Source organism: Pinus tabuliformis, chromosome 8 (assembly GCF_031772625.1).
Source record: "Pinus tabuliformis cultivar Carrire ecotype Pingquan chromosome 8, CPIR1, whole genome shotgun sequence".
Classification (NCBI taxonomy): domain Eukaryota; kingdom Viridiplantae; phylum Streptophyta; class Pinopsida; order Pinales; family Pinaceae; genus Pinus; species Pinus tabuliformis.
In genome coordinates, this window is record NC_142294.1 from 465,890,665 (window position 1) to 465,907,725 (window position 17,061).

The following is a 17,061-nucleotide window of genomic DNA, read 5'->3' on the forward strand; positions in this document are numbered from 1 at the left end:
AGATCGTCAAGCGGAGTACCAGTCGACCATGGTGGAATTTGAAGGTAAAGTCTTAGACCTTGCTGTAACTGTTTTAATTGATCCTAGAGCTACGTTAAGTTATATATGTCCTAAGGTTGTGAAGCATTTTAAATTGCAACCTGTTAAATTTAAGGAGCCTTGGCTAGTACAGTTGGCAACAGGGGCAAAGAGATGGGTACTTGCTAAGGTCAAAAACTGCCCTTTAAAGATAGCAGGACAGCCAGTGACGACAGATTTAAATGTGCTTCCCCTTGGTTCGTATGATGTGCTTATTGGTATGGACTAGTTAGGAAAACACTGGTCCATAATTAGTTGTAAAACTAAGACTATTTTTTATAAAGATGAGCTTGGAATAAAGCAAGAGATGTAGGGAATTAAGGGGCCAATGTAGATTCAGCCCATAACCACCTCATAGTTAGCAAAATGCATTAGGAAAGGATGTCAGATTTATGTCGTCCAAGTGGGTTATGCCAACTCGAAAGATAAAACAGCCACATTGGAGAACATTCCTGTGATACAAGAATTTGCTGATGTGTTTCCGAAAGAGATTCCCGGACTGCCACCCAAAAGAGACATAGATTTTACCATCGAATTGGTGCCAGGAGCAGCCCCGGTGTCCCGAGCACCCTACAGAATGAGCACACCAGAATTGACAGAGTTAAAAATGCAATTACAGGAGCTGTTGGACAAAAACTACATTCGCCCCAGTGTGTCACCCTGGGGAGCCCCGGTGTTGTTCGTTAAGAAGAAAGACGGGACTCTTCGCATGTGTATGGATTATCGCCAACTGAACAAATTGACGATCAAGAATAAGTATCCTCTACCCCGTATTGATGAACTGTTTGATCAAGTAAAAGGAGAAACAATTTTCTAAAAGATTGATTTGTGATCAGGGTATCACCAAATCAAAATTAAAGAGGAATACATAGCTAAGACAACTTTTAGAACACGATATGGCCATTATGAATTTGTGGTGTTACCCTTTGGGTTGACCAACGCCCCCGCAACCTTTATGTGTCTAATGAACAACGTATTTCATCAGTATTTGGATAAGTTCATGCTGATTTTCATTGACGATATACTGATTTATTCTCGGACTATGGAGGAGCACCAAGAGCACCTCAGATTAGTATTGCAAACCCTCTGAGAACACCAATTATACGCTAAGTTCAGCAAATGTGAATTCTTTAAAGAACAAATACAATATTTGGGGCATATAATCACTAAAGAAGGAATCGCAGTGGATCCCGAAAAGATAAGGACCATAATGGAATGGCCGGTACCCAAGGATGTGGTAGACATCCGATCTTTCATGGGGTTAGCAGGCTATTACAGACGATTTGTAGAAGGATTTTCGAGAGTAGCTTATCTAATCACTTCCTTACAGAAAAAGGGAAGAACCTTTAGGTGGACCCCTGAATGTCAAAAAAGTTTCAAACAACTTAAATATCTGCTCACCACTGCACCCATTCTAAGCATAGCCGATCCTAGCAAAGATTATGTGGTGTGCACGGACGCAAGTAAGGAAGGGGTAGGAGGTGTGTTAATGCAGGAAGGAAAGGTGATAGCATACGAATCAAGAAAATTAAAAGAGCATGAGCAGAAATATTCTGCTTATGATCTAGAGTTGGCAGCCGTCATTCACGCCTTAAAAATGTGGCGACATTATCTTATGGGAAGAAAATTTCTATTATTGACAGATCACCACAGTCTGACCAATTATTTTAGCCAGCCCACCTTAAATGCAAGGCAAGCATGGTGGGTAGATTTCTTAAGTGGTTTTGATTTTGAGATCAAGCATTTGAAAGGGAAAGAGAACCGGGTGGCAGATGCTTTAAGTCGGAAATTACAATGTCTATACGAGATTTCTTGCAGTGAAGGGAAAAGCCCCTTCAGAGAAATGATTAAAAGGGCAGCAGAACAAGATACTACTTATCAACAAATAAAACAGCAAGTTCAGCACCCAACCAGCAAAGAAAAACAACCAGATTATGCTTTGGATGTTGCTGGAACGCTGTATTACAAGAAAAGGCTATACGTTCCCAATCAAAACAGCATTAAAAATCTGATTTTGGATGAGTATCATAAGATTCATTACGTTGGACACCCAGGATATCAAAAAATGATCACTGCACTCCGAAAAGAATATTATTGGCTGGGTATGAAGAAAGATGTGGCTGGATATTTGGCACGTTGTCTGGAATGCCAACAAATTAAAGCAGAACACCAACATCCTGCGGAGTTATTACAACCATTACCCATTCCGGAATGGAAGTGGGAAACCATCTCTATGGATTTTATAACGGGTTTGCCTAAGTCAAAGAAAAATAACGACTCCATCATGGTGGTGGTGGACAAGCTAAGTAAGTCAACACATTTTATACCGGTGCAATCTACTTACAGAGCTGTGTAGATCGCCCATGTTTTCATGCAAAATATATTTAAGCTGCATGGGTTACCAAAGACAATAATCTCAGATCGTGATGTAAAATTTACATCGGTCTTTTGGAAAACATTGTTTGAAGAATTGGGGACTCAACTGAATTTTAGTACGGCTTATCACCCTCAAACTGACAGGCAAATGGAACGGGTGAACCAAGTGATGGAAGACATGTTAAGAGCATATGTGATGCAGCAACCAACCAAGTGGGAGAACTACCTGCACTTGGTTGAGTTCGCGTACAATAATGGCTATCATACATCATTGCAAATGAGCCCATTTGAAGTATTGTACAGGCGGAAGTGCCGCACCCCCTCAAGCTGGGGTGGACCGGAAGATAGATTGATGTTAGGTCCCGAAATGCTTAAGGAAATGGTTAAAAAGGTATGTTATAATCTGAAGGCAGCTCAGGATAGGCAAAAGAACTTTGCTGACCGAAAAAGGAGGTTTAAGGAGTATCAAGTTGGTGATCATGTGTATGTGAGAATTTGAGCAAAAAAGAGCACGTTACAATGGAGCGGATGCACTAAGTTAGCACCCCGATTCTGTGGACCTTTTTAGGTCTTGGCTAGAATCGCGCTGGTAGCAGACCAGCTTGCCCTGCTAAGTCATATACAGGTCCACAACATTTTTCATGTTTCTGTGTTAAAAAAAATTGTTTATGATCCTAAGCATGTAATCAGTTGGCAAGATATATAGTTAAGGAATAGCTCCGGTAGATCAATCTAAATGAGTTATGTTAAAGAAAAAAATGATTTAATATGTTGCTTGTTTCAGGTTGAACCAGAAGGAAAAATCTTGGTCGAACCGCTGAACATCCTCGACTGGAGAGAAGTAATGTTGCCGAAACGGGTTATTACCCAAGTTAAAGCGCAGTGGCAGCACTTTGGGCCTGATGAGGCCACTTGGGAAGATGAAGAACTTATGAAAAGAGCTTATCCAAGGCTGTTCATGGCCAAAAGACATCGGGACGATGTCCAATCTCGAGGGGGGAGATGTAATGCCCTAAGAAAAAAATGTAAATATTTGATTTACTGTGGTAAATATAAACTGAACCTGATATTATTATCTGTTTGAAATTTAAATATATTTGTTTTCATTATGAGATGTAACAAGTGTTTTTTTAAAAGATGGTAACTTCTCAAGGAGGAAGTTGTCCTCTTGAGGTAAAAAAGACAGTTGCTATGAGAGCAACCCTACCTACCTCCCCTAACTGGAAGAGTTTCTAGAGAAAAGAAGGGGAGGAAAAGAAAATCTGCGCTGTAGGGATTGGCAGAAGAAGAGAAAAAGAAAAGAAAGAAGGCTAAGTCTAGTGATGATCAGATAGCCCTGCACGCTGTGCAAGCAACTTGCGGAAGACTGTGGTCTAGCAAGTAAGCAAGGGGGAGATTCTGGTCCTGAAAGACGAATCTCATGGTCGGGCGGTTGAGAGGCAGCAGACCCAGTTTCGGGTGACCTTCAAGAAGAACTTTACCAGCCGGAGCACCAGGTACGTAAAGAAACCCTTGAGGGAAAACTGTTGTGTGAACTTTATAATGTATCATATTTCTGTTAAAAAAGAGGTGCAGAAGGTTTTCTCTATAGTGAATAGTAGAGGAAATATGAGAGGAGAGATGGGTGTCCTCCTAAGAATATCTTTACTAATGTAAGAGTTAGTAGTTTGTGAAGAGTTTTTCTTATTCTTGAATTTGGAGATAATTGTGAGAGGAGTTTGTAGGAAAAATTATCCAAAAATTAAAACAGAAAATTCAAAGATTTATAGCAGACTCAGAATTGCAAAAGACTGACCTTGTAGTAAACTAGAATTCATACAATAATTAACATAATGACCGTTTAGGAGCTTTATCCTTAAACATGACTGTACGCAAAGATATGTAGGAAAATCTAGAGAGTAGATTTAGAACCCCGGAGCACAACCAGGGGAGCGACACTTACATAGATTTTAAAGAAAATGCTAAGTGGCAAAACCGTTCCCACAAGGTTATCAAATTCAAATCCAGAACCCTTTCTTTCCCTACTTGCATGCAGCTATGTTATTAAATGACAACAATACAAATCATGTAATTATATATATTATTGATAGAAGAACAAATCTTGCAACTACGTAACCATATGAAGGTGAGTATTCATGGAAAAGTTAGATAATAACATACCCGAGCTCTGAGGAGCGTATTTAAGCTTAAGAGAAAATATAAAAGTGACACGCACAGAAGACTAGCAGTATCATAGAGCTAGACCCGAAAGCACATGCCAACATGCAACAAACCTGCTAGGTATTTAACATTTTCACCATGTGGGAGATTGCCTACACAGAATATCATAAAACATGCAGTACAAACCCAATAGCAATCTGTGGGATTCAAAACTGTACATATAAATTACACTGTCTCAACCATAGGAATATTTCTATAACTCAAGGAACCCTGAAGGGGGTAAAAACATTACAGTATAAGAAAAGAGTCACAACGCGCAGCAGAGATGGCATGCTTCTTTTAATAACTTAACACTTACTCAGGTCACAAAGACCTTAACAAAAACTGGAGAATAATTATATGAAAATTGTGCTCAGCCAACAAACGAAACTGTAGCAAGCCCACGGGATTCTAACCAGGGTTTATAACCTGAACAGTCCTCTTTAAAATAAATGTAATACATAGCAAATTAAGAGCAAGCCCGAGGGCATGACAAATTTAATAATGCGCCAAGTTAACCAGGGTTACAATTTGGAGGAATAACTCCGAGAATAAGATTTCCAAAACCCTGTAAAGAGTAGAGTAACCTTGATCGGCGTATGAACTTCGCCATAAATCTGATACAATAAATGAAATAGAAGTCGTAAGGACTAGGGTCGGAAGGCCATTCCTAAATAAAAAAGAAGAACCCTCTTCTTCCAATAGCAGAATGAGCAATCTATCAATAGAACCAGAGAAGCGACTACCATCAGGAGAAGTATTGTTAGGAACTTACCTGTTAGCCAATCGCTGAAGAGGTAGGACCTGGAAACCTGGGAAGCACCTACTAGAACCCTCGGGTGATTGCTGGAGGTCGGCTCCATAACCCTCGTCCACAGAACAAAGACAAGCAAGAAACCTATTAGAGTTTCAGACAAAAACTAAAGAAAAACCTGTAAGGAGGAAAGGAAAACGATAAACTTAAAAAATTGCATGATAAAATTCTTACCAGAAGACGAATACTGTAATAACCAGGTCAAATTCAGTTCGGAGCTCGGCAGTGTGCAAGAACCATCTGCATCTACTCGGCGCGAAGGAGTTCTGGACGAATTCATCGCCAGGAAGGTAAGACAGAGCTGAAGCAATGCCTGATGCAAATGTTTTGGGAAACTCCACGCTACAGGATAAACATGGGTGGAGCATATCGGTCCAGCACCGCCCTCGGATGGGCATCCATACACCCACACCATCGATGAGGGGAGAAGCCTGAGGGCGCGAAGGCAGAGTGTACTCTGACCATACCCATCGCGTGACAGAGCCGATGGATATTAAATTCCAAAGCCAGATGTAAAGAGCCAGCAATGCCAGCATTAAATCCGTCAACTAATATATTATCCACCAGAGAGATTTTCCAATTACGCAAAATACAAAAAACAATACCCTTTGATATTTCTGGAATGATGTATGTGTATTCAAAAAATTAGTAAGGTTAACACGTATTATTATACATGCGCGTATGTGGTAGAATATGGCTTGACTTAAATAAATAAATAAATTTATCTTTATCCTGTAGGTGGGTATATTACAATATATTATGTCTTCCAAATAATATGTATGTTCTTACCATATATGTGTGGATGGAAGAAGTGGATAATGGTCAAAATTTCCACATATACATAGTGTGTACGTTAACAGTAATTCTTACTTGTTGAGAGAGTCATGATATGGCTTTATTCGAAAACCCAAACTGAGCAAATTTTAAAAGTTTGATTTTTTTTTTAATAAAATAAAATAAAATAAAATAAAATAAAATAAGTGTGTGCGATAGAGAGATAGAATTGCGGTTTAGTTTTAGTATTTTTAAATATGTGGGGTGTTATAATTTAAAGTTGATTAAATAGAAATATAATTTTTCTGGTGAATATTAATGAGAAATTAAATTTTTATTATAATAAGTTAGATATTTGTTTTCATTAATTATAAAGAAACACGTTAATTAGGTAAAATCATTTTACATGATGATGATGATGGTGGTTAATGTCCACTGAGACCAAACTTGGGTTTATGGGACTTAAAGAGAACGAATTATTTAGTTTGATTTAAAATTTTATTCCTATGCTCAAAAAGCTTGGAAAGAAGCCTCTTGAGCTCACTATAACTTTGACATGGTAAAAGGCTAGGAAAATCAGTGTTATAACAACGATTATGAAACTAAGATCTAATATGAGAGAACATCTTATATCGTATTAACAAAATATTAAACTAATAATTTTAAATTTTAAAAATATTTCAAAAAATAATAAATATATATTATAAAAAAAATAATAGATTAAAATTAATAAAACAAAAAAAATTAAGATGATAATGATATTGACCATTGAAATTATAATTATAATTTGTTTATTGAATTCTAAATTATTTTTATATTTAAAAAATATATTCAAAACACATTAAAATAAGTGTTTTAAGATTATTATAATTTTAATAATTTAATTAGGAAGGTGAATAAAATTTAATTTTGATTGAATGTATATAAAATATTTTGGAAAAAAAAAGTGTTTTTTAAGTTTTTTTTACAATAACAATGATAATAAATGTTTACATCTTACGTTAATTTGAAAATATGTATAATAAATTAAATTATTGAATTGAGACTTCTGCGATCTATATCAAAAATTTTTAGATAGGTTTTAAATTTTTTAAATAGGTTTTTTTGGGTAATCACATCAGAGTTTATTTGTCGAAGCGTTTCGAACCAATAAGTGTGATTCACCCTCATAACAAGATGAAAAACCAAAGTGTGGTTCATCCTCATAACAAGATGAAAAACCAAATCCAGACATAATAGTTGAAACACAAAAATTAGATTGATAACATTTTTTGAAAACAAAGTTGCAACGAAGTCATGACTATGGCCCCACCACGTCGCCACTCACATTGCAGAAGTCGACACGATCACACGATTTCGAAATATATTGCGACACGAATTTTTTATTGATAATTTCCAAAAAAATAGGAGATGTAGGTTGTCGGCACCAACATAGATTTAATCATATCGAGTTGTCAAATTCTCTAACCTGAGATTAAGATAATTTTTATCTAATTGTTTATAATATTATAATTTTTTATTTAATAAGTTAGATTAATTGATATGACAAATATTTTAAAAGAGAATTTATCATGAGAATTTTATTTTTAGTTTTATTAAACTTGAAATCTATTTTATTTTTATTAAATTTGCATGAGTTACAATAAATAATTCAATTGTTTTTTTTTTTTGTTTTTTTTTTAATAATTTATTTTTAAATAATAAAATTTAAACTTATTTAAAATTTTATGTTTTTAAAAATTATTTTATAAATAAATTATTTATTAAATTAAAGTTTTTATGATTTATATCAATTTTTTGAGATATGTATAATCATATCAAAATTTATTTGTGGATACGTTTAAAACAAACAAGTGTAATTCATCATTATATTTTTAATTTTTATATTCAATTTATTATAAATATTTTCAACTTAAAAATAGATTAAATTTTTTAATTTTTATATTTAATTTGTTATAAATATTTTCAAATTTTAATATTTAATTTGTTTTTGAGATAGGTTTTTGGCGATAATCACATCAGAATTCATTTGTCCGGTTTCGTCATGATAAGATGAAGAACGAGATCCAGGCATAGGTAGGTTAAATAGAGAGACCGATCCTTCAAATGGTTAGAAATAAACAGCTAAAATTGACCACAGGAATGAGAACAATTGACAAGGCAACGACTATATTTGACTGGTCCAAGGGATAGTTAATTCATTAATTAAATTGTTAGATATATTTATTTTTAATTCATATGTACCTGAAAATATTTTGACCCAGGAATTATAAGTCTAATAATTGAAGTACCCTCATTATCTTTACTAATAATATAAATAAATAAACTCATAATAAATTTTTATTATAATGAGGGTACTTAAATTAAAATTTATTATGAGTTTATTTATTTATATTATTAGTAAAGATACTGAGGGTACTTAAATTATTAGACTTATAATTCCTGGGTCAAAATATTTTCAGGTACATATGAATTAAAAATAAATATATCTAACAATTTAATTAATGAATTAACTATCCCTTGGACTGGTCAAATATAGCCTTGCCCTGTCAATTGTTCTCATTCTTGTGGTCAATTTTAGCTGGTCTTTCTATTTAACCTATGCCTATATCTCGTTCTTCATCTTATCTTGACAATGAACCACACTTGTTGGTTCGAAAGGCGTGGACAAATGAATTTTGATGTGATTACCGTCAAAAACCTATCTAAAAAACAAATTAAATATAAAAATTATAAAATTTAATCTATTTTTTAAGTTGAAAATATTTATAATAAATTGAATATAAAAAATAAAAATATAATGATGAATTACATTTATTTGTTTTAAACGTGTCCACAAATAAATTTTCACATGATTATACATATCTTTAAGTTGAAAATATTTATAATAAATTGAATATAAAAATTAAAAATATAATGATGAATTACATTTATTTGTTTTAAACGTGTCCACAAATAAATTTTGACATGATTACACATATCTTAAAAAATTGATATAAATCATAAAAACCTTAATTTAATAAATAATTTATTTATAAAATCATTTTTAAAAATATAAATTTATAAATAAATATAAATTTTATTATTTAAAAATAAATTATTTAAATAAAAAACTATTGAATTACTTATTATAACTCATGAAAATTTAATAAAAATAAAATTGATTTCAAGTTTAATAAGATTAAAAATAAAATTCTCATGATAAATTCTCTTTTAAAATATTTTGTCATATCAATTAATCTAACCTATTAAATAAAAAATTATAATTAGGCCGATAGGCCTTCCTATTGAAACAGACTTTCGTCGTCCTTTTCAATCTCAGGTTGACACCTGGCATGCATATTCGGCGGGCTTCTGTTTATTCTCAGTGCCGAAAACTTCCGGGTTTCCGTCCGTATCTGTCGTGATTTCTGTTTATTCGCGCGCACGCCATGGCTATTCCGTGTTTCTCTTGCAGCAGCAACGCCTGTTAGTTAATCTGTGCATAATAATGCGGGCGGGGTTGCCGGTTAGGGTCGTTATTCTTCAAATTCTTGGTTAGATTGGTTTAAAATTTACAATCATGGTAGGGCACAGTAGATACCATGGAATACCATTACGCAGCTTCAAATATACAGCTCTCAACAGGGTTTTCTTTTCCTCCTCCCACTGCAGAAACGATGCCGACTGGTTTCCTTCCCGCAGCCGGCCCCATTTATGGAAACCCTCCCCGGACCAAAATTTGGGCAAAAATTACATAGAGATACAGCACCAAAGTCATTTTACAGACAAGAATTTGCCGATAACAGGGCTCGCCAGCGGGGATTCGATGGGAGCAATGGCTACAAACGTAGAAGGGTTGGGCCAGGATTAGGGTTTTCGCAATCAACGGGCGGATTACAGAGAAATAATAGCTGGTTCCGCCGACATTTTCCACTGGCAGCCATTCTGCCGTCTCCAATGCGGTCTATGAGAGACTGGTTGGACGCACGCAGACAGCAGATCAAGCCTCCAGCCGCTCAGAATTGGGCTTCACAGGCCGAAGAAAGCTATAGTTTCCAGGTGGCTCTTGCGCTTCGTTTGACAGCTGCAGCTTCATGGATGGATGACCTCCATGGCTTTCAAATACACAACTGTTGCAGCACCCCACTGTTCTCTTTTCGGAATACGTTAAAGCAACGGCATATCGCCTCTGGGTACTAGCTAGCCTCAACTAAAGCTTCACAGTATATTTTGTTTCCTCTTCACAGTCTATTTTGCTTCCTTCACAAATGCCTGCTATTTATTTTATTATGCCTTTGTCTAGATCACATCTGAACCAAAAATATCAAATCCCTTGAGATTGAGATACTAGGCTGATGCTAATATTAAATCCCTTGAGATTGAGATACTAGGCTGATGCTAATATCAACTGCATAAAAATTGCTGGTGCGGTGAACGTGCCTTTCTCCATGGCGGTCTCGAATCTTCACCCATGAAGCCGGCAGAAATATCTGCAAATTTGTTACAGACACTCTTCTCTACGCCATTTTCCCGGACTTCGCATTACCAGACTCGATGTCAGCCGAAGAAACCGAGTCCCGATTGAAAGAACTCCAGGTACAATGTCTAGACACAATTTCAGATTTCGATAAGGATTATATATGGCAACACTAATCATTCAACCCGCTGTAACCTCATCGTGTCCCTGTACTCTCAATTCCAATCTCCGGGACTCGAACCCGCGGGCTTCCGTTCCATTTGCCGGTGAAACCCTCAGTATGGGACTCCTTGCGGGCTCTCACGGGTGGTTTTGTGCAAACTAGAGCTAGCGATGTTGTTCAGAACCCCATCGGAGCCCCTACGCAAAGCTCTCCAGTTATGGTCTCACTTTTATTATGGACCCCAAGCATTTCCAGTTTTATTGTTGTTTTTCTTTAATAGAAACCCTCCGATGGGGTTCTGGGACTCATCGTTTTAGGGTTTCTCACATAGAATGAACTGAGAATGATTTTGGAGCAGTTGTAATATAACTCCCACTGATCTGTCCTGCACCACAAACCGACTGCCAATGTTTTCTTAATCATATGGAAATGATCTTTTCTGTGCAATGTACCGAGGTTTTTTGGATTTCCAGAATTTATTTCTTCTTTTAAGAAGAAGCTATTCCTTATGTCTAAATTTATCCATTATTTGTCATTTCTCGCTTTTAACATGGATAAAGAACGTACTTAACATGCTAAATGCCAAGTTCAGCCATGGAGTTTAGTAAGAAAAGTCAAAATTGGGCATGTGGAAGATTAGTTGATGGTACTTTGTTGATGGATTCCGAATAAACTATAATTATGTTTTTCTTTCTAGTGACCGCTTTGTTGATGGACTTTTTGTCTTCACTTGTTCATGCCTCAATCCTTTCTGTTTTTCAAGCTTTTGGAATCTAATTTCTTTCATTACATTGTTGCTCAAGTTCATCAGCTATACTGAACTTCACCTTCTACACAAACTTTGGAAATGTAAAAGAGTTTGTTTCATTCAGGAAGGGAACTAGAATAGAAAGAAGAATGAGCTATGCACAGCATTACAGTAAAAGCAGGTGAAACAAATTTGGGACATTCTCCTTGTTTTCTACTTAATATCACAGTAATCCCGTTCTCCCCATCTTGATACTGCATGATCAATAACTTATTAGGGTTTGATACTATTAATGGTTCATGTTGAGTTTGAACAACACCATATATTAACCGTTTCAGATTTGGAAAATGATATTAAAGGGACAGCTAATTCAAACATCCATAGTGTTTTGTGATAAAAACAAAGAACATCGATTCATCCCGTAATGATTTTAAAACGAGAAGTACTTTTAATGATTTGCCATGGCCAGTTTACATACTGCGCAGTCTGGCTTTGGGTTACCTATAAAATGTTGAAGGGGTGTGAGGGGAAACACCACATCCCCACAGGATATGCAGATTTGAGACAACTCAAGTCCATCAGACCCCAGCCAGCAAGAGCACCCTTGATGGGCCACAACAAGTCAGCAATGGCATGGGAGTGGCAGAAAAGGTTTATTTTCCTATGCCTTGCAAACAACATCACATGCACCAGTAGGCAAATTGAAACTGAGAAATGCTTCAGCAGTAAAGAAACTGTGCTGTGGCTGGAAATAAAGGGCATCATGGCTTTTTCCCAAAGCAAACTGATATCAGCTCTGCCATATGAGGATAGGACAGATAAGGTCAAATTAAAATGATTATAAAATGCAAACCAATCCTCCAAGGCCTACTAATTTGCACATACCAATTCGAAATCATAGGTCAACCTTACCAAATTCATCATATTACTGTCCAGCAAGTAGTTGACGACGTCATAATTTTATGTTCATTGAAAGAGAAGGCTTAATGACATACGCATTTGTGTGTTGATATCTGGGTGTAAGTAATGCATTAGCATATGTGTTACCATTTAACTTAATATCTGTAGTAACCATTCAATTGGTTTTATTTCCAGAATTTATTTCCTCTTTTAAGAAGAAGCTATTCCTTATGTCTAAATTTATCCATTATTTGTCATTTCTCGCTTTTAACATGGATAAAGAACGTACTTAACATGCTAAATGCCAAGTTCAGCCATGGAGTTTAGTAAGAAAAGTCAAAATTGGGCATGTGGAAGATTAGTTGATGGTACTTTGTTGATGGATTCCGAATAAACTATAATTATGTTTTTCTTTCTAGTGACCGCTTTGTTGATGGACTTTTTGTCTTCACTTGTTCATGCCTCAATCCTTTCTGTTTTTCAAGCTTTTGGAATCTAATTTCTTTCATTACATTGTTGCTCAAGTTCATCAGCTATATTGAACTTCACCTTCTACACAAACTTTGGAAATGTAAAAGAGTTTGTTTCATTCAGGAAGGGAAGTAGAATAGAAAGAAGAATGAGCTATGCACAGCATTACAGTAAAAGCAGGTGAAACAAATTTGGGACATTCTCCTTGTTTTCTACTTAATATCACAGTAATCCCGTTCTCCCCATCTTGATACTGCATGATCAATAACTTATTAGGGTTTGATACTATTAATGGTTCATGTTGAGTTTGAACAACACCATATATTAACCGTTTCAGATTTGGAAAATGATATTAAAGGGACAGCTAATTCAAACATCCATAGTGTTTTGTGATAAAAACAAAGAACATCGATTCATCCCGTAATGATTTTAAAACGAGAAGTACTTTTAATGATTTGCCATGGCCAGTTTACATACTGCGCAGTCTGGCTTTGGGTTACCTATAAAATGTTGAAGGGGTGTGAGGGGAAACACCACATCCCCACAGAATATGCAGATTTGAGACAACTCAAGTCCATCAGACCCCAGCCAGCAAGAGCACCCTTGATGGGCCACAACAAGTCAGAAATGGCATGGGAGTGGCAGAAAAGGTTTATTTTCCTATGCCTTGCAAACAGCATCACATGCACCAGTAGGCAAATTGAAACTGAGAAATGCTTCAGTAGTAAAGAAACTGTGCTGTGGCTGGAAATAAAGGGCATCATGGCTTTTTCCCAAAGCAAACTGATATCAGCTCTGCCATATGAGGATAGGACAGATAAGGTCAAATTAAAATGATTATAAAATGCAAACCAATCCTCCAAGGCCTACTAATTTGCACATACCAATTCGAAATCATAGGTCAACCTTACCAAATTCATCATATTACTGTCCAGCAAGTAGTTGACGACGTCATAATTTTATGTTCATTGAAAGAGAAGGCTTAATGACATACGCATTTGTGTGTTGATATCTGGGTGTAAGTAATGCATTAGCATATGTGTTACCATTTAACTTAATATCTGTAGTAACCATTCAATTGGTTTTATTTCCAGAATTTATTTCCTCTTTTAAGAAGAAGCTATTCCTTATGTCTAAATTTATCCATTATTTGTCATTTCTCGCTTTTAACATGGATAAAGAACGTACTTAACATGCTAAATGCCAAGTTCAGCCATGGAGTTTAGTAAGAAAAGTCAAAATTGGGCATGTGGAAGATTAGTTGATGGTACTTTGTTGATGGATTCCGAATAAACTATAATTATGTTTTTCTTTCTAGTGACCGCTTTGTTGATGGACTTTTTGTCTTCACTTGTTCATGCCTCAATCCTTTCTGTTTTTCAAGCTTTTGGAATCTAATTTCTTTCATTACATTGTTGCTCAAGTTCATCAGCTATACTGAACTTCACCTTCTACACAAACTTTGGAAATGTAAAAGAGTTTGTTTCATTCAGGAAGGGAAGTAGAATAGAAAGAAGAATGAGCTATGCACAGCATTACAGTAAAAGCAGGTGAAACAAATTTGGGACATTCTCCTTGTTTTCTACTTAATATCACAGTAATCCCGTTCTCCCCATCTTGATACTGCATGATCAATAACTTATTAGGGTTTGATACTATTAATGGTTCATGTTGAGTTTGAACAACACCATATATTAACCGTTTCAGATTTGGAAAATGATATTAAAGGGACAGCTAATTCAAACATCCATAGTGTTTTGTGATAAAAACAAAGAACATCGATTCATCCCGTAATGATTTTAAAACGAGAAGTACTTTTAATGATTTTCCATGGCCAGTTTACATACTGCGCAGTCTGGCTTTGGGTTACCTATAAAATGTTGAAGGGGTGTGAGGGGAAACACCACATCCCCACAGGATATGCAGATTTGAGACAACTCAAGTCCATCAGACCCCAGCCAGCAAGAGCACCCTTGATGGGCCACAACAAGTCAGCAATGGCATGGGAGTGGCAGAAAAGGTTTATTTTCCTATGCCTTGCAAACAGCATCACATGCACCAGTAGGCAAATTGAAACTGAGAAATGCTTCAGCAGTAAAGAAACTGTGCTGTGGCTGGAAATAAAGGGCATCATGGCTTTTTCCCAAAGCAAACTGATATCAGCTCTGCCATATGAGGATAGGACAGATAAGGTCAAATTAAAATGATTATAAAATGCAAACCAATCCTCCAAGGCCTACTAATTTGCACATACCAATTTGAAATCATAGGTCAACCTTACCAAATTCATCATATTACTGTCCAGTAAGTAGTTGACTACGTCATAATTTTATGTTCATTGAAAGAGAAGGCTTAATGACATACGCATTTGTGTGTTGATATCTGGGTGTAAGTAATGCATTAGCATATGTGTTACCATTTAACTTAATATCTGTAGTAACCATTTAATTGGTTTTATTTACAATTCTTGCAGGCTTGAAAGAAAAATATGACAAAGCAATGAGGAGAAATGATGTGAAGGCCATTGTTGTCACTGGTATGCAACTTTGCAGAAGGGATGGAAACTGTACTAAATGTTCAATGGTGTTATAAATCTTTATATATATTCATATATATAGAGAGAGATGTAAATGCTTCTGTTCAAAAATCGAGATGATTTCATGTCTATGTCTCTGTTTTGGCATTGTTAGGTAATGGAAGCATATTCTCAGGTGGTTTTGACATCAACGTTCTCCAGGAAGTACAACAGACTGGTATGCCAAACTAAGTTTTCATACAAAATTCAAATTCTGTTGCAGATTGTTTCAAAGGTTTCCATGTTTGCTCATATTCAATTCTCTGTAACTGTGTATCTAGCAGGGAACTTGTCACATTTGGGTAGAGTTTCTGTTGATCTTATGATCAATACTATTGAAGGTAGGCGTTTGTTATATATGTTGTTTTTTTTTTGTTTTCACTAAAGTTGCAAGTTGTTGGTGATATGTAAGGCTGAAGTGGGGGTACTGTATCTCGGGAATGATAGCTATTATCAAATCCACAAATAATGTATAAGATAGAGGAATGTTGCTTTTACTTTGAATTCACACGAGACCTATAGACATTTGGGTTCAAGATGCTTAGAGATGGTTTTCTGTAATTACGTGATCTCACCTAAAGTATTACTATTATGGATTAACCTTTCAGAATTAGTGTTGGTACGTGGCATGTGATAGTTTTTGGTTCAGGATGATTTTGCTATGTTGCAATTGTTTCTGGTAGATATAGATTACTATGGATCATTCAAACTTTTGTGAGCCAAGTGTGTACATGTGTCATGAAACAAGAAGACTAAATTCTGTCAGAAAGTTGGGGATTATGGTGAGTGATTTTCACAAATAAGATAGATCCCTTATTTTCTCTACTATGGAAGATGCTCCAGACATTCACAATGGGTTGCACACTGCTATTAATCTGTATTCTATTACAAATGGGAGGTAGGAGGAATGTAACTGTGATGGCCTCTGTTTCTTTTCCTGGGATGAAAGAGTAGTATGAGACGCTGAGATTGAGCCCTGGGGCTTCTGAAAAAGATGTGAAGAGAGCCTACCGTCACCTTGCGTTGCAGGTATGCAAGTATCCATTTGAAGCTATGTCTCTTACTTTCAAGATCAGATATTTTCAATAAATCTTCCATTTCTGAAGCAAATAGAAAAAGAGATACAGGTTTGAAATAGAAATTAAAAATGTCAGACTTCACTCACACATTCTTGAGAATTTTTAACAAAATTTGTCTGGCAATATCCCTGGTCATATATAATGTCAGAAAACATTAATATTGCACTCATATGTTGATATAATCTGCTTACAGTATCATCCAGATGTTTGCAAAGGAGATGTGCGTGGGGTTCAATTTCACAAGATCAATCAAGCTTATGAGGTAAATTGCCTGCCTAAGAGTAATCTTTATCTATATGCATTTTCATTCTGTAATATGGGACTCTTATGCAGGCCCACGGTTTTCTGATTGTTGTTACTTTTGTGATAATGAGCAGACGTTAATGTCCAGTTTAGCAAAGGCAAAGCAGAAAAGCTATTCTGCT

At 35.7% G+C, this 17,061-nt stretch overlaps 2 protein-coding genes across 3 annotated transcripts; both read left to right on the forward strand.

The window, feature by feature from the left end:
• The first annotated feature begins 9,538 nt into the window (after window positions 1-9,538).
• Window positions 9,539-11,310, forward strand: LOC149236061 (uncharacterized). 2 transcript variants are annotated; one of them, XR_016246204.1, is made up of 3 exons: window positions 9,539-10,416; window positions 10,615-10,819; window positions 10,980-11,310. XR_016246204.1 is itself a non-coding variant. In XM_089372306.1 (2 exons), the coding sequence occupies exons 1-2, from the start codon at window positions 9,938-9,940 to the stop codon at window positions 10,637-10,639; spliced, it is 504 nt and encodes a 167-aa protein (XP_089228432.1). In that variant the 5' UTR covers window positions 9,539-9,937; the 3' UTR covers window positions 10,640-11,310. The 2 variants fall into 2 exon arrangements, 1 of the variants encoding a protein (XP_089228432.1); XM_089372306.1 differs by having other exon boundaries at window positions 10,615-11,310.
• Window positions 11,311-15,425: 4,115 nt separating this feature from the next.
• Window positions 15,426-16,580, forward strand: LOC149236062 (peroxisomal fatty acid beta-oxidation multifunctional protein AIM1-like). Its single transcript, XM_089461501.1, has 4 exons — window positions 15,426-15,518; window positions 15,673-15,735; window positions 15,842-15,898; window positions 16,460-16,580. The coding sequence occupies exons 1-4, from the start codon at window positions 15,482-15,484 to the stop codon at window positions 16,468-16,470; spliced, it is 168 nt and encodes a 55-aa protein (XP_089317627.1). The 5' UTR covers window positions 15,426-15,481; the 3' UTR covers window positions 16,471-16,580.
• The last annotated feature ends 481 nt before the right edge of the window (window positions 16,581-17,061 follow it).